Genomic DNA, 22457 nt, shown 5'->3' on the forward strand with positions numbered 1-22457 from the left:
ACAACGGACTTCGTTTCACACAACGAAGTCCGGGGTTCCTGCGGGGTTGGATCGCAGCGGGGTTGGTCGAGCCGCGAGGGTAGTCTCCTTCTCCTTACCTGCCCTGTCGCAGCACACAGCCGAACGGAAATCTTCCCGATGTCAGCGCTGACGTCGGAGGGAGGGCTTAAGCAAAGCCCTCCCTTCCTCCGACGTCAGCGCTGACATCAGGAAGACTTCCGTTCGGCTGTGTGCGGCTGCGGCAGGGCAGGTAGGAAGAAGGCAATGGCGAACGAAAGAGGGGGGAGGGGGCGGTCCGCCCCGAAGAATGTGCACAGCTGGTCAGGTCCCCCGATCGACCGACAACAGGCCCGGCCGACAAACCTCCCTGCCCTGTAGCCGCGAATCTAAATTACCTCTTACAGCAGCTTCAATAATCCAGCTGCTGTAAGAAGGTAATTTAGATTCGCGGCTACAGGACAGGGAGATTTGTCCGACCGGGCCTGTTCTGTTGTCGGTCGGGTGCAAAAGCGCCACAAAGGTGGAGGCAGGGAGGGAGGAAAGGTGGAGTGGAGAAGAAAAGACGCTTAAGGGGGGAGAAGGCCGCTGAAAGCACATGTTGGAGCAGGGGATGAGAGGGAGGGAGAGAAGGGGAAATATTGGACAAGGGCAGAAGGGATGCTAAATCATAGGGTGACAGGCAGAGAGAACAACAGGAAAAAGAGTGGAAGCAATCTTGAACCCTGAGGGTGAGGGCAGAGAGAGGTGGTGAGATGATTGATCATGGGGAGAGGGACAAAAGGGAATAGAGATGGGATAGGAAGATAGTGGAAGTAAAAGGACAGGGAGATGTATGTTTTTAGATGTATCTAAATAAAAATAATAACAAAAAATTTATCTTTTTTATGTCATCTTAGCATATTTTATGCTGCAGAACGAATTATTTTTTTTTACATGTATTCCTATGGGAAAACGCGTTTCACATAACGAACGTTTCACATAACAAACTTGCTCCTGGAACCAATTAAGTTCGTTGTGTGAGGCACCACTGTACTGTGTATCCCACCTGATAAATTTACCTCCTATAGTTAGAGTTAATTATCTACAGTTAAAAAGTTTTGGGGTGGCTTCTACCCCTAATGAGATTCAAGGGGGGTATTTGGATTTGACAACCTTCTTAGAGAGTTCACTAGAGGTGGTAACTGAAAGGAGAACCCTATTAGTTAAATTAGCTTTGGAAAGTGACTGTGAATATATTTTGCGTTTGTATTTTCGTCATTTAAATGAACAGTTATTTGGGGCCACAATTCGTATATTTCTTGATATGGCTCAAAAGTCCCAGAAACGGAGAAAGGAGTTCTTGGCATTAAGGCCAAGAATCCTTGACCTGGTCAGAACTTTTTATTAAAATTTCCAGTAAAATGTTTTATTACCTATCAAACTAAGAATTTCTTATTTTTTGAACACAAACAGCTGTTAGAGTTTATTGAATCAAGAGAAAGAGGAGCATCTGTAGCAACTTGCTATACCGGCTGTAGGCAATTCAGAATAATGCCGCTTTCCTTTTGAGTTGTTATATTTCATATGACTGTATTACCTGTTGATCTTCTCAAAATATGGTGGACTAAATATCTAAAAATTGTTTTTCCTGTCTTTAATTGTATCTATTATTTTTATTGATCTATTCAAGTTGTAATCATTCTGCTTGATTGTAATAAGAAAGTTGTTATAAAAAAAATAAATAAACATAAACAATGAGGGGCTCATAATTGAAAGAGAAAAACATCCAAAAACCGGCCTAAGTCGGCACTTGGACGATCATAAACGAAAGACGTCCAAGTACCGATAATCAAACTGGGTTTTGGATGTATTTCTAAATGACCTAGGCCTTCATAGTGCAGCTGAACAACCATAGCTAAATGGGGTGTTTCAGGAGGAGTGTCAAGGGTGGGATTTGGGCGGGATGTGGGCAGGCTTAGACTTAGTCGTACTGCATTTATAACCGGAAGTTATACAGCACAGGATCAACGGAACTTGGACGTTGTGACTTAGACCATTTAAAACATGGTCTGTCACAAAAACCCACCTAAAGTGACCAAATAAGCACTGCAAACACATAATACAGACCCCCAAATACTACCCCAGTGATCACCGACCCCCCCACCCCCATAAAAATATTAATCTCAACTTGAAAATTGTGCCTCCAGAACATCATCGCCTGACATAAGAAAGCCTAGTCGTGCTGCACAGGGGCTTCTTAAACCATCTTGGGGGTTGGCTAGGGACCCATAGAGAGGTGGACCCATGCCCATAAGCCCCTGTAATCATTGCATTGATATTGAAACATGTGCACTCTCCTATATATCCCCAAAACCCTTTATTACTAGCATATAAGTGACTCCTACAGCCATAAGGGCTATTGGGGTGGTAGATAAGTGGGTCTAGGGGATTCTGGAGGGGATTAGGGGGCTCACCATGCTCTATAAGGGAGCTGTAGTGAGATGAAGATATGGCACCTTTTTTGTGAAGTTCATAGCAGTGTACCTCACTATTTAGGTGCCATGTCTGGGTGTTCAGTCCATTACTTTGCAGACCCCTCCCACGTCCAACAGGGCTTGTTCTAGGCATTTTTGACTTGGACGAAAATGTGGTATAAAGATGGACAATTTAGTGGCTTGAACGATCATATCAGCAGGACGTATAGTTAGATGATTTTCGAAATGAAAAAAAATTTGGACGTATTTTTCGAAAATGTGTCCTAAGCTATTTTTTTTACTTTGGTCGACTTACAACTTGGACGAAAACAGACTTAGACATTCCTTTTGATTATTCCCCTCTGAGACTCTATAGTGAAAATTACTTAAGTTAAAATAAATGATATAAAAGGAAAAGAACCATGCTCCCCCACCCAATGAAAAACTGCTTAATGCACGCCAAAACCCATTGAAAAATATGTGCATCTTAATTGCTGTTAGGCAAGTTGAAAACTTGGGGAGCTAATACCTATGACGGGATCATCTAGAGGTGACTTTGTTGCCCCGTGCTTCTCGCAGTAGCGGCAGCTATTTCCTCAGTGGCCCATTGGGCAGGCACTGGAAGAGATGGACCCCTGATGTCATTGGATCTGTCTCCACCAACATCCTCAAATTGAAGCCGCTTCCGTGGTTTCTCAGGAGCTGATACCTATGACGGGATCATCTAGAGGTGACTTTGTTGCCCCGTATCTCTTGCAGCAGCGGCAGCTATTTCCTCGGCGGCTCATCGGGCAGGCACTGGAAGAGATGGACCCCTGACGTCATTGGGTCCGTCTCCACCAACATCCTCAAATTGAAGCTACTGCCAAGGTTGCGGCTGCGCGCGTGGCCGAAGGGGCGTGCCCAAAGGGGCACATTTTGCCCCTTGGGAGCCCCTTGGAGTCACGAGGAGCTGAGGAACTGGAATTTAAGGTTGTATTATCTTTTTTACATTTCTTAATAGCCTGGAAATGGGGAAAAGAAAAATTAAACCCAAGAGCTCAACACCAGATGTATCTGGTCCTATGGACAGGCATTTGATATTATCAACCAATAACCCTTCACAAATACCACTTAATATGAACTCTCCTTTTTCAGGAGCTTCAATGAGTCCCCTCAAAAAGACTCCTCCCCTTCATCCAGTATCAAGTGATAGTAGGAATATAAATCCTACTATTTCCACCGAATATGGGGTATCCTCCACTTAGACGAATAAATTAGCTTTAATTGGAATACCTAAATCACTTGAATTTTCAGGTGTAGCAGAGGATCATCCACTAACGGCGGAAACACAAGATATTACCCTTAAAGATTTGTGGTTAGGTATTTCTAGAGTAGAAGGGTTTCTCAGGGCAATAGTGAAACAAACAGTGGACTTTTCACAGTCTATGTCTCATAAGTTTGAAAATGTGGATTCCAACTTAGATTAAGAACATAAGAAGTTGCCTCCACTGGGTCAAACCAGAGGTCCATCCCGCCCAGTGGTCCGCTCCCGCGGTGGCCCACCAGGTCCTTTGACCTGTGAAGTGATTTGACCATTTTTATATCCTACCTCTGCTTCTATCTGTACCCCTCAATCCCTTTATCCTTTAGGAACCTATCCAAACCTTCCTTGAACCCCTGTACTGTGGTCTGGCCTATCACAACCTCTGGAAGAGCGTTCCATGCGTCTACCACCCTCTGGGTAAAAAAGAACTTCCTAGCATTTGTTCTGAACCTGTCCCCTTTCAATTTCTCCGAGTGACCCCTAGTGCTTGTGGTTCCCCACCGTTTGAAGAATCTGTCCTTGTCCACTTTCTCTATGCCCTTCAGGATTTTGAAGGTTTCTATCATGTCCCCTCTAAGTCTCCTCTTCTCCAGGGAGAACAGCCCCAGCATTTTTAACCTGTCAGCGTATGAAAAATTTTCCATACCTCTTATCAGTTTTGTCGCTCTTCTCTGGACTCCCTCGAGTACTGCCATGTCTTTCTTGAGGTACGGAGACCAGTACTGGACACAGTATTCCAGGTGCAGGCGCACCATTGCACGATACAGTGGCATGATGACTTCTTTCGTCCTGGTTGTGATACCCTTTTTGATGATGCCCAGCATTCTGTTTGCTTTCTTTGAGGCTGTCACACACTGCGCCGATGGCTTCAATGTTGCGTCCACCATCACCCCCAGGTCTTTTTCAAGGTCGCTCACCCCTAGCAATATTCCCCCCATTTTATAGCTGAACATCGGGTTCTTTTTCCCTACATGCATGACCTTGCATTTGTCCACATTGAAACTCATTTGCCATTTTTTTGCCCACTCCTCTAGTCTCGTCAGGTCCCTCTGCAGGTCTTCATAATCCTCCTTGGTTTTGACCCTGCTACAGAGTTTGGTGTCATCAGCAAATTTAATGACCTCACATTTCGTCCCCGTCTCCAGGTCGTTGATAAATATATTGAACAGGAGTGGTCCCAACACCGATCTCTGAGGGACTCCGCTCGTGACCCATTGCCAGTCTGAGTAATGCCCTTTTACTCCAACCCTCTGTTTTCTGCCCGCCAGCCAGTGTCTGATCCATTTGTGTATATCCCCTTGCACCCCGTGATTCCACAGCTTCTTAAGCAGCCTTTCGTGAGGTACCTTGTCGAAGGCTTTTTGGAAGTCGAGGTAGATGATGTCTATGGCTTCCCCCTTGTCCATCTGGCTGTTTATTCCCTCAAAGAAGTACAGTAAGTTCGTGAGGCACGACCTACCCTTGCAGAAGCCGTGCTGGCTTGCCTTCAGTTGTCCATTTTTTTCTATGTGCTCGCAGATTGTGTCCTTGACCAGTGCTTCCATCATCTTTCCCGGGACCGAGGTCAAGCTCATCCAATTGTTTGGATAAACGATTAAATGTGGTGGAAACTCAATGTAATACACTTCAAGCTGTCTCAGTATCTGCTGTTAAGGATTCTACAGTGATACATTCTAAAATGGAATTAATGGAAAATATATATAGAGCGAGGAATCTTCGATTGGTCAACTTTCCAGTAATTCATTTACTATCTTCTGAAATTTTATTAAGGAAATATTTTAAAGAAATACTGGGATTACCCAATGTGGAAAATTTCCCAATAAATAATTATTATTATGTTCCTCAAAAGAAAATAGAATCTGCCCAGGAGGAGGACCACTTGGTTACAAATGAAATTAACTTGACAGAGTTCCTGGAAGATAGTCAGGATGTGATTCAGAGTAATAATAATAATAATAATAACTTTATTCTTATATACCGCCAACAATCTTGCGACTTCTAGGCGGTTTACAGCAAAGAATATTGCAATGTACATCTGATAGTAACAGCATTAATGATAATAACAACAGTTATGTATTGCAGGGTCGTGAAGTACCTTGCGGTTTGCACAGGGTTGGAAGTTAGTGATTGGGGTTAACAGTTTACAAGAACAGATTTGGGGAGTGATTACGAGGGGGGTTATTGTCCTTGTTCGTTGCCTAGGTATTTTGTGAACAGGTATGTTTTCAGGTGTTTCCTGAATTCTCCATAGTTGTTTGTGTGTGTAATTAGTTTATCTAAGTCTTTGCCCCATAAGGCTGCTTGATAGGATAGAAGTAGCCTTATGGGGCAAAGACTTAGATAAACTAATATTCACCAGAGTAGGTCCACTCTGGTGATAACATGCATGAGTGAGATAGATAAAATGTTAATAATGAAACTTTAGGTTAACAAAATTTTGTGGGGACCTGGTTAGAATTTTTCCAGATGTTTCTAGAGCTACGCAACTAAGAATGAAAGAATTTCTGAAATTAAAAGTTAGAGATTTAGCTCTAGAAGCATCTTTTTACCTAAAATTTCCATGTAAATGTCTTATTAAGTTACAAGACATTGAATATGTTTTTTGGGATCCCATTCAATTGCAACAATTTTTAATTGCTCGAGAACAGAAATGAGTTAATAATAAAGAGGTTTTAGTTTCACTACTGAGGAATTAGAGGATATAATTAAGAATCCCTATTAGAGTAAGGAATGATTTAGGATTCGTGAGGGTGAATCGTGAATCATTTCCTTAGTTCTTTCTTTATAATTTATTTATTTGAAATTGTATCATGTCTCCCCATTGTTGTGGGCTTGGAAAGGAATTTTGTATGAATGACTATGTATTGTTAAATTTGAGGAAGATCCCTTTTTTTCTTGGTATCGTCTGATATTGTAACTATTAGATTTATAAATAATAAAAAAAAAAGTTGAAAACTTATCTCAAACAAGTTCCGGTGAGAATAAACATCTCTGACAAGGATCCTATTTCAATTCTTTCATCAGGGATTTGTGGCATCTAAATTCCGGAACAAAATTTAAGACTGTAAATCAAAAAAACGTTGCTGACAACTTTGAAAAGCACTGTGAGCAGATGTCCTGGGTTTTGGCATGCATTAAGCAGTTTTTCACTGGGGGGCATGGTTCTTTTCCTTTTATCTCATTTATTTTCACTTAAGTAATTTTCACTATACAGTGTCATTAAATTGAGGAGTGAAATGATGTGAATTGTCAGTGACAACAGAGTTTGTTTAGGCTCACATTTGTCTCAATATTGGTGCTTAACTGGCACTTTCAATCATTGAAACCTCCTCTTATTCAAAAAAATTTAATCATATTTATTTGTGATTTTTTTTTTTTGGGGGGGGGTGTTCCTCCATTGCTTATATATAAAACTCGCCAGTTCTTCCATCTGGAATAGCCGAAGAACCATGGGGTTATCCAGCTCACCCACCAGCATATCTCCCATCTAAATCCTGCAAAGCTAAATCATCAGAGTCCCATGGCAAGGCAGCAACAGAGGGAGACAGCGTCTGAAAAGATACTGGTTCCACCTCAGATGCCGAATCCACCCTGTGGCATTTGGAAGCCTGCTGACCTTGCAGTGAGTCCAGGGAAAGCTGATCTGCACTGAAGTGGGAAGATTCCCCAAAAGAAGCAGGCAAAAGGTTAAGCAGGCATAGAGCTATTTAGCATAAGGGCCTTATACAGCAATACAATAAACTCGGGGAAAAGGGCATAGCTGAGCCTGAAGGCTGGCCCAATCCCAGAGCTGACTCTCTTTCATTAATAGGAACCCTCAAATTCAAGGCTAAATCAGCAGAGCAATCAATTACCTCCTTGTCCGGAGGAGATTTATGATGTCAACATGTGATACAAATGAGAAACAAATGGTATGTAAGGAATATTGATATTGAGTGAGACTGCCTTGGATACACGAGTCAGGCCAAGTGTTTTTAACACATACTGATTGGTGATCACAGAAGCACATCATCTCAGCATGCGATTAGCACGCGTCTGATTATCCAATCCACAATGAGGGGATGGGTAATCGGCTCACGAGTCAGGCCAGATGTTTTTAACACATACTGATTGGTAAACATCATCTCAGCATGCGATTAGCACACGTCTGATTATCCAATCCACAATAAGGGGATGGGTAAAAAGTACAATATAAATGGTGCTTTCCCTGAAAAAAAGGTAGGGACTTTTCCACTGCTGACGAGCTGTGTGATGACATATTGAATAAGCCTCCTGATTGTGGTCCCCCGACGGAGTGATGATGCAATAACCGGTAACGTATTGATTCAAACTCTGTACTTAATTAATGATTATGGCTAAAAATACTATATTTATGCAATAAAACTTAATTTGTATACTATTTTGAACTCCTGGTATTCTTTCCAGTGAGGAAAAGTGACTGAAGGTTTTTTGAAAACCCCTTTTAAATAGTAATATATTAATTGGCGTAGTCGGCAGGATTTCTCGAAAGAAAACTTGAACGCTCTTGTGATACAGGAATGTTCAAGAAAAAAGAGAAATCCTCAAAAGAACCTATAGAGGTGCCCGGCTGGACCGAGGTAAATCAACCATATTTACCATATTCCATTCATGCGTCTGTATCTGTAGCATTTCATTTTGTTTTTGGTTTTTGTATTTCAGACCGAAGTTTGAACACCTTTATTAGTGTGATTCTTATGCAAGCATTTTGTGTGTGTGGCGGGGTCTCCTGAAGCAGACGCCGAAACGGGGCCGCGTCGGGACCCTGAATATAGCTTTATGCTTACAAGATAAGTTCACTTTCTGTACAACCTGAATGCAATCTCCTATTGGACTTTTTTCAAAAAACGAATCAACTTATATATTAGTATTGAAAGTATTACAAACAGTTGCCTTCTTGAGTTGGACTTGCCCTTACTGCATTTCTAGCTATGATTGGATGCAAAACTCTTTTCCTAAGAGAGGATTATCTTCCCCTCTTCAGAGTTACAAGTCTCTGAGCTTTGAGACAGTAGTGCTTGTCCTTCTCATATGTTGGCTTTACTGAGTGAGTCAGTCTTTATCTTGCTATTTAACGTTTTTTCTGACTCTGGCTGATACATTGTCCCTGTTGTTGTGGAAACAATAATCATGGATTAGCAGAGTCATGGGAAAAGGTTCTGGGAAGGGCAGAACCACTTGATCTTGTACAAGCTTTAGAAAAATGCCCCGATAAATCGGGTGATGTAGTTGCTCTGGCTCGAAGGAGCTGGGTATTAACTTCTGCATACCGTATAGTGCACATGCGGTTGCAAACAGCAGTTCAGGAACAAATTAAAGCAGAACGGGCGCAGGTGGAAGTAGAGAGGCGTTGTCTTATGCTGGAATGTAGTGGTAAGCTTTTAAGAGATAAGTTAGATCGCTATCAAAAGATAGCTGAGGAATCTGCAGTTTATATTGCTGCCACAAAATATAAGAAAAGGCGCGGTCAAGTAAATAAGATAAAGGTGCAGAAACATATTGCGGCCGCTACAGTAAATTGGGACCCTAGTAAGTGGGATGAGGATGTTTGGGATACTACTGACTCGGATGATGGATGGGATTGGGACGATTGTCCAGGAGGACCTCGGTGTCCTGATCTAGAAATAGGTCCCCCCGTTGGTGTAAGTAACCCATCGGTAAAACCAGTAACTAGACGAAAACATCAGACCACTTATGGACCAGATAGGCAGGATAAAAGAGGAGGGGATGGACAAAGAATCCCGGTACGGAATAGGGATGGTGTGATATTGAATGTGGATGGGACACCCGCAGCGGAGGGGGATCAGGTGATGTATGAGACTGAATTAGTGCCCCATGTGCAAGCAAGAGAAAGTTTAGAGGATTTCACTCAGGCTGAGGTGGACGATATATTGGGAAGATTTAGGCAAAGAAATGGGGAAGGAGATATGAAATGGGTGGTATGATTAATGGATACTGGAGCAACTGGGGTAACTTTGGATAAAGGAGATGTACATAAATTTTACACTGTGACGCGAGACCCTATAGTAACACGGACGATGCGTACACACTTTGAAGGAAGAAATGGGGAAAATATTACTTTGGTGGGACTCATTATTTATGGGATGAGGAATAAATATCCAACTGAAGGGGATATTCCTGCTAATGATAGACCTTGGTTTGCCTTGAAAGATGGGATTGAAAGGGTGAAAGAGGAAGCAATACGTAGTTCGCTACACATCTTAGAAGTCACAGAGGATCCTTATGTAATCCCTGTAACTGCGGGATTTAGGAATAGGGTATTAAAAAATACGCCCCCAGCATACAAGGCTGTGATGATGACCCTGTTATTATCATTAACTGGGGATCAGGTCTCTGTCTTATTAGACAGAATGATAGAATTGCAAGATATGGGGGAATGGTCGAAAAATGAAGGAACTAATATGGAAAGAAGAAGAGAAATAAGACCTTCCCCCAGACATCCTCAATTTACGAGTAACAGACATGAGGGGAGGGTATCGAGGAAGGAAATGTTTCAAGCTTTAATAAAGGCAGGAGTAAACGAAAAGATAGATGGGGCAGATACTGGAGTATTATGGGAACTCTATAAGCAAAAAGTGTTAAAAAACAGGAAGGTGACTAAAGAAATGTCGAAAGAAAAGAAAGAGAAAGGAACAGATGAAAGGAAGGAGGTAGAAAAACCAAAACTTCCAGATTGGGAACAGTATAAGGATTTGTACCCCTGGAAGGAATTGGCGGTAGCCATGGCCTCGCAATTTAATGATTACATGATGTTGACTCCAACAGCCCCTCCTCCAATGACAGAGGATTCAGAATAGGTAGCGAGCCGAACTCCTATGTGGATAAAACCAGATGAACGTCCATATGCTCAATTAGGAATACATTGGAAGGGAGGAAATGTACAACGGGTTCCTGCTCTAATTGATACTGGGGCGGAGGCTACCTTAATATATGGGAATCCACAAAAATTCAAAGGACCAAAAATAAAAATTTTGGGGTTAGGAGGAAAAGTAACGGAGGGTGTGCAAACTCAAGTGACATTGAAATTGGGAAATTTACCTCTGCGGAAATGTACGGTCATCATAGTACCCATACCGGAGTACATAATAGGAATGGACATTTTAAAAGGGATGACACTACATTTACCGGAGGGGAAATATGCCTTTGCAGTGAGAAAGTCTTCAATAGAAGCTTGTCCGATATTGGTAGGTAAGGTAAAAATGACCCCCGTACATATACCTCCGGCCACCAAATTAATTGCAATGAAGCAATACCGAATCCCGGGAGGGCATAAGGAAATTACCGAAACTATAAGGTGGAGGCAGGGGTGATGGTACCTATTACCACCGCCTGGAATAATCCGGTGTGGCCAGTCAAGAAGAGTGACGGTACATGGAGAATGACCGTGGATTATCGTCAACTAAATAAATTTACCCCGCCACTTACGGCTGCAGTCCCTGATACTATAGGGATTATTGAAAGGATACAGGGATATGATGGGGAGTGGTATGCAGTAATTGATTTAGCTAACGCATTCTTCACTATCCCTATTGAAGAACGTGCCCAATCTCAGTTTGCATTCACATGGCAAGGAAGGCAATTTACTTTTACTAGGCTACCACAGGGATGGTTACATAGTCCTACCATTTGTCATCGAATAGTAGCGGAACATTTAGATGAATTTCATAAGTTCGCATCTATACAAATTTCTCATTATATTGACGACATATTGATACAGGGAACAACGAAGGAAGAGGTGCAAGGGCAGTTGGATTTATTAATTGACCATATGAAAAAGAAGGGATGGGAAATAAATCCAACAAAAATACAAGGACCGGCAACATCAGTAAAATTTTTAGGAATTCAGTGGAATAGAGGGCATAGAGAAATCACAGAGAAAGAAAAACAAAAAATATTAGATTTTCCTACTCCAAAGAATAAGCAGGAGATGCAATCATACATTGGTTTATTTGGATTTTGGAGACAACATATTCCACATTTGAGTCAACTACTGAGCCCGTTATACAAGGTAACTCGTAAGAAATACGAGTTTATGTGGGGAGAAGAACAGCAGGTTGCTTTTGAAAATGCTAAACAAGCCATACAGACAGCTGTAGATTTGTGGCCCATGAGAGAAGGGGAAGTGGAATTACATGTATCTATTAATCAAATGCATGCTAATTGGTCATTATGGCAAAAACAAAGTGGAAAACGGGTACCATTAGGATTCTGGAACAGGAAATTCCCGGAAGCAGGTGAAAAATATATTCCCTTTGAAAAACAACTTTTAGCATGTTATTGGGCGTTAGCTGAGACCAAACAGATTACATTAGGTCATACAGTACTATTGCGACCACAAATTCCAATTATGCAATGGGTAATGTCTGATCCCAAGACAAATAGAGTAGGACATGCTCAGGAACAAAGTATTATTAAATGGAAATGGTACATTTCCCAAAGAGCTAAAATAGGTGAGCATGGGGTAGCTACTTTGCACGAAAAAATAGCTAATATTCCTAACGGAGAGCTGGAAATCATAAAGCCAGTATATGCTCATGAATCCCCAGTGAAATGGGGAGTGGGATTTGATAATCTCACGTCAGAACAACAAAAACATGCTTGGTTCACAGATGGGTCTGCCAAATATGTGGGGGGAGAGCGGAAATGGAAAAGTGTGGCCTATAACCCTAAAACTGATACTACCCTGGTGATGGAGGGAAAAGGAATGAGCAGTCAATACGCTGAATTGATGGCGGTAGTCACTGCTTTAAGAAAAGAAAGAGGAGGGGAATGTCATCTTTTTACTGACTCCTGGTCGGTCGCTAATGGTCTTGCTACATGGTTAATGGGGTGGAAGTCCCATAATTGGTTAATTCATGGTAAGGAACTGTGGGGTAAAGAATTGTGGCAAGACATAGAAGAAATTGTACAGGAAACAACAGTGTCAGTATTTCATGTAGATGCACATATACCTGTTGATTCAATGGAACGACTGTTTAATTCCCAAGCAGATGCTGCAGCCGCCATTTCTGTAACCACTACTAATGAAATTCCTAAGGTGGAAGAATGGTTGGAAGGTACAGCCATTTGGGCGCATCAGAAAAGTGGACATCTTGGAGAAAAAGCTACTTACAGGTGGGCTCAGGAACGAGGGATTCCTTTGACGATAGATGTGATCAAACATGTGATCGGAAAATGTCCGGTGTGTCAACATATCAAGAAACGGGAAGTACCACATACGGTAATGGGGCACATAGGCAGGAGGCAATTGCCAGCCCAGATTTGGCAAATGGATTTCATAGGACCGTTACCCGAAAGTCGTAAATGTAAATATATGTGTACTGCTGTAGATACATACTCGGGATTATTACTAGCATTCCCTTGTGCCTCTGCATCACAATGGAGCACTCTAAGGACTTTAGACATGATTGTTCAGTATTATGGTATGCCCTTACAAATACAAACTGATAATGGATCACATTTTACGGGAGGGCAAGTAAAAGAATATGCTAAGGAAAATAATATTGAATGGGTATATCACATTCCCTATTATTTGACAATTGGGAAACTGTCCGTAGCTGCCATGCAATATTGGAAAATATACCCTGAAGCCAATATTCCTTACCGAGCCACGCCATTGGCTGCGGGATTAGATATGTACAGTATGAATACCTTGGTTATAAATCCCCAATCGGTAAAAGTTATTCCTACCGGAGTGGGAGTGAAAATTCCCACAGGGCATTATGGGCAATTAGCTACCCGTTCCAGTTTTGCTATAAGAGGAATTATCACTTTAGGGGGAGTAATTGATGCTGATTATCAAGGGGAGGTTAAAGTCATATTGATAAATTTAGGAGAAAAGAATGTAATAATTGCAAAGGGGGAACGAGTAGCTCAATTGTTATTGATACCGATTTATATCGTGCCAATTAGGGAAATAACCCCTCCTTCTCAGCTGACTGTAAGAGGGGAAGGGGGGTTTGGAGCTACAAATACCGTAAACGTAGGAGCCAAAATCTGGATTAGTAATCCTAGAGGACCTCCGGAACCAGCGGAGGTGATTGCAATCGGGAAAGATAAGGCTCTCCTTGTAATGAAACCGGGAGTGGAAAAATGGGAATATGTCCCTCAGGAGAAATGTTATTTGAGAGAGTAATAATGTTTTCTGAAACTTGCAGATATACGTGTGCCTTGGAATCCTTGGAATATGGTATGGGGTAAGAGGCGCTGCCCCCGGGCAACGTATTACCATTAAAGAAGGGGTCGTTACGTCATGGAGATGGAAGCATTCTTCAATGAATCGAAAGCAAGATAACTTCACTTGCAGTGCTAATTCCAGATGTATCATTGCAAATGTAACAATAAGAGACCATACATGGATTACAGAAATTAAAAGCAATGAACAAATTAGACTAATCGCCCCATACGTATTATATGAGGGACTAAACACTACCTTGAATATAACTGCAGAAGTGATAGTCCTGTGTTGTCAAACAGAAGAATTTATGACATGGAACAGTTCGGCCCAGAGGTTTTTTGTTACGAACAATTGTACTACATATAATGGAACACAAATGAATATTACTGTAAATAGGTCTTATGTAGTATGTACTAATGCCACGGAAATTTATAACAGATCAATGTGGGTAGAATATGTGGTATTCATAAAAAATGATACGGCAAAGGTAGATCCGGGACAAATAAAGAGATTACCATCCACATGTGAAATGGTAGGTCAACATGCACAAAAAATTAATGTGATGTTTGAAATATCATTTCCTCCCTCTTCTCAGTGTTCATACCGATGAAGGAGAGCATGGTATGATACGTTAATGGGGGGATATGGTACCATCACAGGTACTTTAAACACATTTGATATTGAAACATTGGCCAATAGATTACATAAGGCGGGAAGTAATATTAATGATGCTTTGACTGTAGCTGCAAAATGGATGCCTACCATATGGCAATCTGCATTATTACAGACAGGGATTGATAATCAATTACTTAACCTAGCAAACGCCACAGCGGATATTGAATATATAATTGATCAGAAGGTTTCGAACATAATTAATTGGACTTTATGTACTTTACAAACAATGCAGCAACAACAACAAAAAGGAATTTTTCAATCTAAGTTAATGACTGGAAATGAGCAGATATGGAGGACCGTGTTTAATAAAACTATACCAAAACCTTTTGGATACAATTTCAAGCACCAGAAGTACAATGTAATGATACTCGCTGCATAGGAATGTTTAAAATGTATAATGTTACAAAAAAAATGATTATGTGTAAATATGTAGTGTTACCCCTCATACTAGGGGAACCTCAGAAGCAATTTTTCTGGGCACCTAAATTTAATGGACAATGATTGATGTGAATAACAAAACTCATGACTTAACATTTTGTGACTCCACTTTGCAAGGGCGAAATTGTAAATTACAATCAATAGTATATGAACCATGTTTACTACAAAATACTGTAAATGTGTGTGAATGGACTATATTACCGATAACTTATCAGTATATGATTGAAATAGCACCTCTCGTAATATGTGTGGTGACTAATGAGCCAATAATACCAAAAATGATAGTACCCTTTGTAGGATGCTTACACAATATGTCAACACTTCTTTGGCAGAATCAAACTTATGTTTTAACACCTGATATAGGACTTAGAACAAATATACTCTGGGGAAACAACTTTTCCGTTCCAAATTGGGATTTGAAGTTGGAAAAGTTAAAAGCAATAATACAAGGGTCCCGTATGATAAATCAGTCCATAAGGAATTTGAACAAAAGTATAATAGAGCACCAGATTAGTACCACCATTGTAGTATAATAGAGCACCAGATTAGTACCACCATTGTAGCAGAACAAATTATTAATATTGGATCCACAATTGCGGATGCGACATCGCATCACTGGTGGGATGTGTTTCTGGGATATTCACCATCAGCCACTACCACTTTGAATTGGTTAATTCACCCTTTACTTATTCTGACCATAGAAGTACTTGTTCTGTCCTTGTGGAATTGTTATGTGGTTTATGGACTATGCTGTAAACCAACCCGGCCCATGATGGTATCCTATGGCAGTATCACTCAATAAGGACCGAATGTGATACAAATGAGAAACAAATGGTATGTAAGGAATATTGATATTGAGTGAGACTGCCTTGGATACACGAGTCAGGCCAAGTGTTTTTAACACATACTGATTGGTGATCACAGAAGCACATCATCTCAGCATGCGATTAGCACGCGTCTGATTATCCAATCCACAATGAGGGGATGGGTAATCGGCTCACGAGTCAGGCCAGATGTTTTTAACACATACTGATTGGTAAACATCATCTCAGCATGTGATTAGCACGCGTCTGATTATCCAATCCACAATAAGGGGATGGGTAATCAGCTCACGAGTCAGGCCAGATGTTTTTAACACATACTGATTGGTAAACATCATCTCAGCATGCAATTAGCACGCGTCTGATTATCCAACCCAAAAGGAGGGGATGGGTAAAAAGTACAATATAAATGGTGCTTTCCCTGAAAAAAAAGTAGGGACTTTTCCACTGCTGACGAGCTGTGTGATGACATATTGAATAAGCCTCCTGATTGTGGTCCCCCGACGGAGTGATGATGCAATAACCGGTAACGTATTGATTCAAACTCTGTACTTAATTAATGATTATGGCTAAAAATACTATATTTATGTAATAAAACTTAATTTGTATAATATTTTGAACTCCTGGTATTCTTTCCAGTGAGGAAAAGTGACTGAAGGTTTTTTGAAAACCCCTTTTAAATAGTAATACACAACACCACCGTCAAGAGTGAAGGAGAACACGACCAACCTTCCTCTGTGTGGAAAAACAGGGCTCCCTCTGATGCAATTATAGCCTCGTCAATTGTTGTACCAGTACAGACAGCCGAACAAACTCCTGATAGTGTTCGACGTTTCCCATGATGCAAACACCATTTAATTGCTTCTGCCGCCATGGACATGTGAACCATGACTAAAAATAAACCCCAACGGTAATATAAAATTTAAAGAGATATACACCTACTTTAGCAGCAAACCTCCAGGAGCCAAGGGAAGACCGTTTCTGTTAAGGTCAGCAGCTGAAGAGGCTCCGGAACTAAATAGTGTCTCAAGTTTCCCTGGGTTTTTTTTATGGGAAAGGAGAAAACCTTAGACAAAACTCCTTGAAAATGAGTAAAGGGTAGGGAAGGAACATTGGGTGGGAGGCAAGTGTAACCTCGAAAGCTGGCACATCCCTAAGCTCAACTGAAGCAAGTTAACAGGACCCCAGAGCTAAATTAGAAGCAGAAGCCAGGAGCTAAAAGATTGTCATCCATCATCCGCCTGCTGGAGATAAGAGAATACTAATTGGTCAGGAGGCTTTGTATCTCAGAAGAGGACCTGCAAATCAGTACTCTCTATCTTCACCTGCTAGTAGATGGGTGCAATCCCACTAGTCTCTGGATTCATCTGCTGCTGACACTAAGGAAGTTTAGTGATTCTTATTTTAACTAATATCTGCCAGAGCTAGTATATTTTAGTTAGCAATCATCCCCTATCTACTCAATGAGTAATATTCTTCAAAGCAAAATAACCCCTAAACAAACCCTATTTTCTCAATGAGGGCCCCTTTTACAAAACCGCAGTAGCAATGCTGCCACGGTAAATGCACTAAAGCCAATTGTACTGCACTATCAAAGTTTGAAAATCAATAAAGATTTAAACATAGGATTGAATGGGCTTCTATGCATTCACCGCAGCAATAACACTACCACAGCTTTGTAAAGGGATCCCTGATAAAGGTGACTGGTAAGTTCAATTTTTAGGAAAATTTTCATTTAGAAACAGTGAACAATTAGTAAAGGTTTATTTAGTCTTTTTTCTAACTTATTTTATTTCAGGTAATATACTCTAGTGCTCATTCAGTAATGGCTAGTCAAGGTTAACTCATACACAATGTTCAGTATCCAACCAAAGTCTTAAACTCCTTTATTCTTTCCTTTAAGGCTTCAGATATGCCAGTGGTTAGCCAAATGTTTTCTATGGCTACCAGTAAACTTGTGGCCATGGCTTCCTCATTAGCCCCATATTTTTTCTTTTGTTTTTCTTAAGCTTTAAAGTGCTATGTGCTCTATCTATAATTTATCATTTATAAAAGATAATAAATTTTAACTTTTAACATTAAAAACTTTTCTTTGTTTCTTAATGTTATTCTCTTGTTCACATCGGGAAGGGACCTGTCATTTCGACATGTTTCGCCCGTAGGCTGCTTCAAGAAAAGTCCCCCCTTTTGTACTTTGTCTGCACCATCCCGATCTGTGTAATGCTTTAAGTTTAAGACGTCGGTTGGATACTGAACATTGTGTTTGAGGGATCATCTCACAGTATCTTACTACTATTGACTGCAGGATATCTGTTTAGACAAAGTTAACAGCATTTGTACGAGATATCTGCTACAGAATCCACAAAAATAACTTATACCCTATAGCAGATAGCACACACTAACACCATTAGCATGTACTAATCATTAATAGTTTGGATAGTACAGTAAACATGTTAGGAAAGTATTAGTTTATAATTTCCAACATATTTAATATTCTTTATCATCTTATTCTGCTGCATGCTAAATTGAGGTATTTAATTGTACACAAGGTTATTGATAGTGCTAGCAAAATCATAATACTGCTAATGCTTAAGAAAAGTAGACAGTTATTGAATTTGCTCAAAACAGGTAACCCACATTACCTGCTGTAACATCACTGCTTGCTGCTGCTGGAGAAGTGCTTGAAGTTGTTGCGGAGACAATACTTGCTGCTGGAGAATCTGCTGCATCTGCTGAGGGGTAATTACCTGGGGAGTCATCATGGCCACTGACACAGGCACCTACACAGAGGAAGTAGGAGAACCATAAGACCGATTTGATTTTACCTACACAGCAGCTTTGAATTACCATTCTTATTTTGATAACAATAAAGCAATTGCTATATAATGTTTATCACTGCAAAATTCCATATCTTATAGGAATCCTTATTTTAAGACTATAATATTGTGCTTGATTTCCAGAGACATCTGCTTTATAATTCATCTCTCTCATGTAGTACTGTGAGAGATTTGAACTTTGCAGATGTATTTAAAAATAAATGATCACATGACAGGGATTTCAATCAATATGAATGGTCATTTTAGATATGATGTCCAAATCTGAATTTGAACATTTTGCAGAAAATGCACAAAAATCTAGTACTTAACATGCCTATTTTCAAAACTGCATAACGACTATCTTGGTTTGTTTTTTGTTTTAAAGACACACATCTAACAAATGGCCAAACTTTTGAACCATTAAAACAAAACATGTCCAAAAGAAAAACGCACAAAACAAGCTATTGGGATGTAAGAGGGGCCAGCATTTGTAGTATGGCCACACAAATAGCCCAGCAAAGCAGTGGGGCACTTTAAGGGGCACTGCAGTGAAATTCACATAAAAGGTCCCAGGTACACATTTCACTATAAATCCCTTGTATTGTTCTGTGAGCCCTCCAAAACCCAACCAAAACCTACTGGACCCAACTGTACACTACAATAGCCCTTTGCCTGCAGGTGGCACCTATATTACATTACATTACATTACATTAGGGATTTCTATTCCGCCTGTGCCTTGCGGTTCTAGGCGGATTACAATAAAGATGATATCTGGGCATTTCCAGTAGAATTACATTACAGGAAAAGAGTAGATTACAAGTAACAGTGAAGAGTTACAATACATATCGCAGCAGATGTAACATATGATGGTCTAGTAGGTTTTGGGTGAGTTTTTGTGAGTTTATACGCTCCACCACAAGTGTATTAATTAGAGTGGGATATGGGTCTGGATTCCCTTCTCTGAAGTTCACTACACTGACCACCAGGCTACTCCAGGAACCTACTTGTTGCTCTATTACAACTGCCCAGAACAACTGAAGCAGTTCTACAGGCAGGTGTGCACTGTTTCATTTATATCCTTTAGGGTAGAAGGAGTCAGTGATCACTGGGGTAGTGTGGTTATCTGGTCAGTTTGGGCACCTTTCTGGCACTTATTAGTTGCCAGTGGTTGTGGTAAGAGCAGTTAACGAAGCTGGTTTTAAGAAAGGTTTTGACAATTTCCTGGAGGAAAAGTCAATGGTCTGTTATTGAGACAGACATGGAGAAGCCACTGCTTGCCCTGGATCGGTAGAATGGAATGTTACTACTTTTGGGGTTTTTGTCAAGTACTAGTGACCTGGATTGGCCACCGTGAGGATGGACTACTGGGCTAAATGGACCATTGGTCTGACCCAGAAAGGCTATTCTTATGTTAACACATTGAGAAATTCTATTACAATGCAATTAGGCATTCGGGATTTTACTGAGCCAGATTCGAATAGTGTTTTTAGGTCAAAGTTAGAAACATTTCAAACTTGCTCATTGATACAGTTGTCAAAACTGGTATCTAAAATCATGTACTTTGCATGATCCTATACCAATATCATGGATAAAAATGGACAGACATTGTCTTCTTCCACTTTTGTTAACAATGTTTAATCAAAGTTTGGAGAAAGAAATGTTTCCGGAAGCATGGAAACATTCCTTTATTTATTTAATTCATTTTCTATCCCATTTTCCCCAAAGAGCTCAGAACGGGTTACAGGTTAAACATATATAATTTACAGTTACAGGGTTTTATATTACTGCATTTTAACCTTGGTACAATAAACTTTTGCCTGCATCTTGTACATTATCTGCAGTTTCCGTTTGGTTTTCCTGGATGTTTTTCTGCCATAATCAAACATTTTAGAATACGTCCAGGGCACAATTTGGACATTTAGAGCTAGATGTTTGTGTTTTATTAAAACTTGTTATACCGCTTATTCTTACAACAGGTCCAAGCAGTGTACAACAATAATTCAATAAAAGAAAAGGACGCCCCAAAATTAGATAGGACAGACCTATAACACACAATACTCATACTCAATAAACTCTTAAAAACAAATCATATCTAAAATATATTTAATCATGTCATACAGGACCCCAGTTAACCTAGTAAATATAAACCATATCAATAAAGATAATATTCTCTCCAAATGCTTCATGAAAGAAAAAAGTTTTCAATAAAGTTTTAAAAGACTTAGGTCTCCTACGAAGGATAATTTCACACACATTCTTTCTTGATTAATTAGTCTCCCCGTTTTACATGTATATATTTCTTTTCACATATTCTCTCTGCTAATATTTATGCTTCTGTCCCCTAATATGATGTTTCGGTATCCATTACTTGTTTCCTTTCCTTTTCTCACTCCTATGTGATATTATATACATATATTTTTTTCAAACATACCATTTATCTATCCTTTTTATTATAGTATATCATTAGTAACATCCTATTATATTATATGTCCCTTTGTTTTTGATTTTATTAAAGAGGTTTTAACTGTAGGCCATAGGGTCTCTTGGTTGGTAAAAAGGTTTTATATTACTGCATTTTAACCTTGGTACAATAAACTTTTGCCTGCATCTTGTACATTATCTGCAGTTTCCATTTGGTTTTCCTGTTTTGGTGGTTTTTCTGCAGATTTGGTTGGATTTCTTTTTGTTGCTCAGAAAAACATCCAGGTCATAAACCCACCCTAGTCTCACCCACACCACACCTCTAACACCCCCCCCCCCCCTTGAGATTTAGATGAACTTCAGATGAATAGCATAAATATCTGCTAGAAAATATATTTCCAAAATAGTGAATTGGAAGAGTTTGTCAAGAAAAATGTCCATCTGTCCCTTCATATCACGTTGTGGATGTTTTCTTTTTTGAAAATGAGCCCCAAAGTCATCTTATCAAATACCACAATGTTAAAAATAGAAAATCTGTTGTAATTGGTTCAAATGCTATGGATAAGCATTAAATATTAAGCATCTTGTTGAAATAAATTTTTGTCACATCTGCCGTATACAGTAAACTTTAGAAATATATCAATGATTTTCAACACATGAAAACATGTAAAGTAGCATTATCACTTTTAGCAAAAGCCTATAAGACATAGAAAAATATATATTAGACTATAGCGGATTTATCAGTGAGATTCTCCAGGTTAATAATAGTGGGAGACTTTAATATTCAGGTTGATATGGTGAATGATTGTAAAACAAAGTATTTTCTGGCCCTGTTAGCTGATTTAAATTTGGAACAATGGGTTAAGGTTAACTTCTCATAATACTGGAGATAATTCCATACAAGTAAATATTGATCCAATTTCATGGCGTGACCATTATGCAATTAGTTGGAATATAAATTTGGATATTCAATCAGATAATACCGTATTTTTCACTCCATAAGATGCAATGAACCATAAGATGCACCCTAGATTTAGAGTAGGAAAACAAGAAAAAAATCATTCTGAACCAAATTGTGTATTAATATATACCAGGCTCTACACCCAGCCCCCCTCACTCCCTGCAAGGTTCTGCACCCAACCTCACACTTCTTGCCAGGATCTGCACCCTGTCCCCCTCCCTGCCAGGTACTGCATCTGCCCCCTTCCCTGTGACAAAGAGTTACAAACAGTAAAAGGAAAATAGAACGACCAAATTCAAATACAATACTTCATGTGACAAAAAATGATGTTTCTTCAATAATTTTTTTAA

General features: G+C 39.9%; 1 protein-coding gene and 1 long non-coding RNA gene across 33 annotated transcripts in view; one reads left to right on the plus strand and one right to left on the minus strand.

Moving 5' to 3' along the window:
* FOXP2 (forkhead box P2) overlaps window positions 1-22457 on the minus strand; it is a 979918-nt gene that overhangs the window by 204579 nt on the left and 752882 nt on the right. For all 32 annotated transcript variants that reach the window (XR_004540577.1, XR_004540578.1, XM_033957711.1 and 29 more), the window contains one exon: window positions 18552-18689. Coding sequence is in view for 30 of the 32 variants with exons in the window: in XM_033957711.1 (XP_033813602.1) it covers window positions 18552-18689 (138 nt within the window). In the remaining 2 variants the exon portion in view is untranslated. The remainder of the gene's footprint in view (window positions 1-18551; window positions 18690-22457) is intronic.
* On the plus strand, window positions 8057-13976 carry LOC117366401. Its single transcript, XR_004540579.1, has 3 exons — window positions 8057-8071; window positions 12789-12912; window positions 13956-13976. It is a non-coding gene; the product is annotated as an uncharacterized LOC117366401 (long non-coding RNA).

Source organism: Geotrypetes seraphini, chromosome 9, assembly GCF_902459505.1.
Source record: "Geotrypetes seraphini chromosome 9, aGeoSer1.1, whole genome shotgun sequence".
NCBI lineage: Eukaryota > Metazoa > Chordata > Amphibia > Gymnophiona > Dermophiidae > Geotrypetes > Geotrypetes seraphini.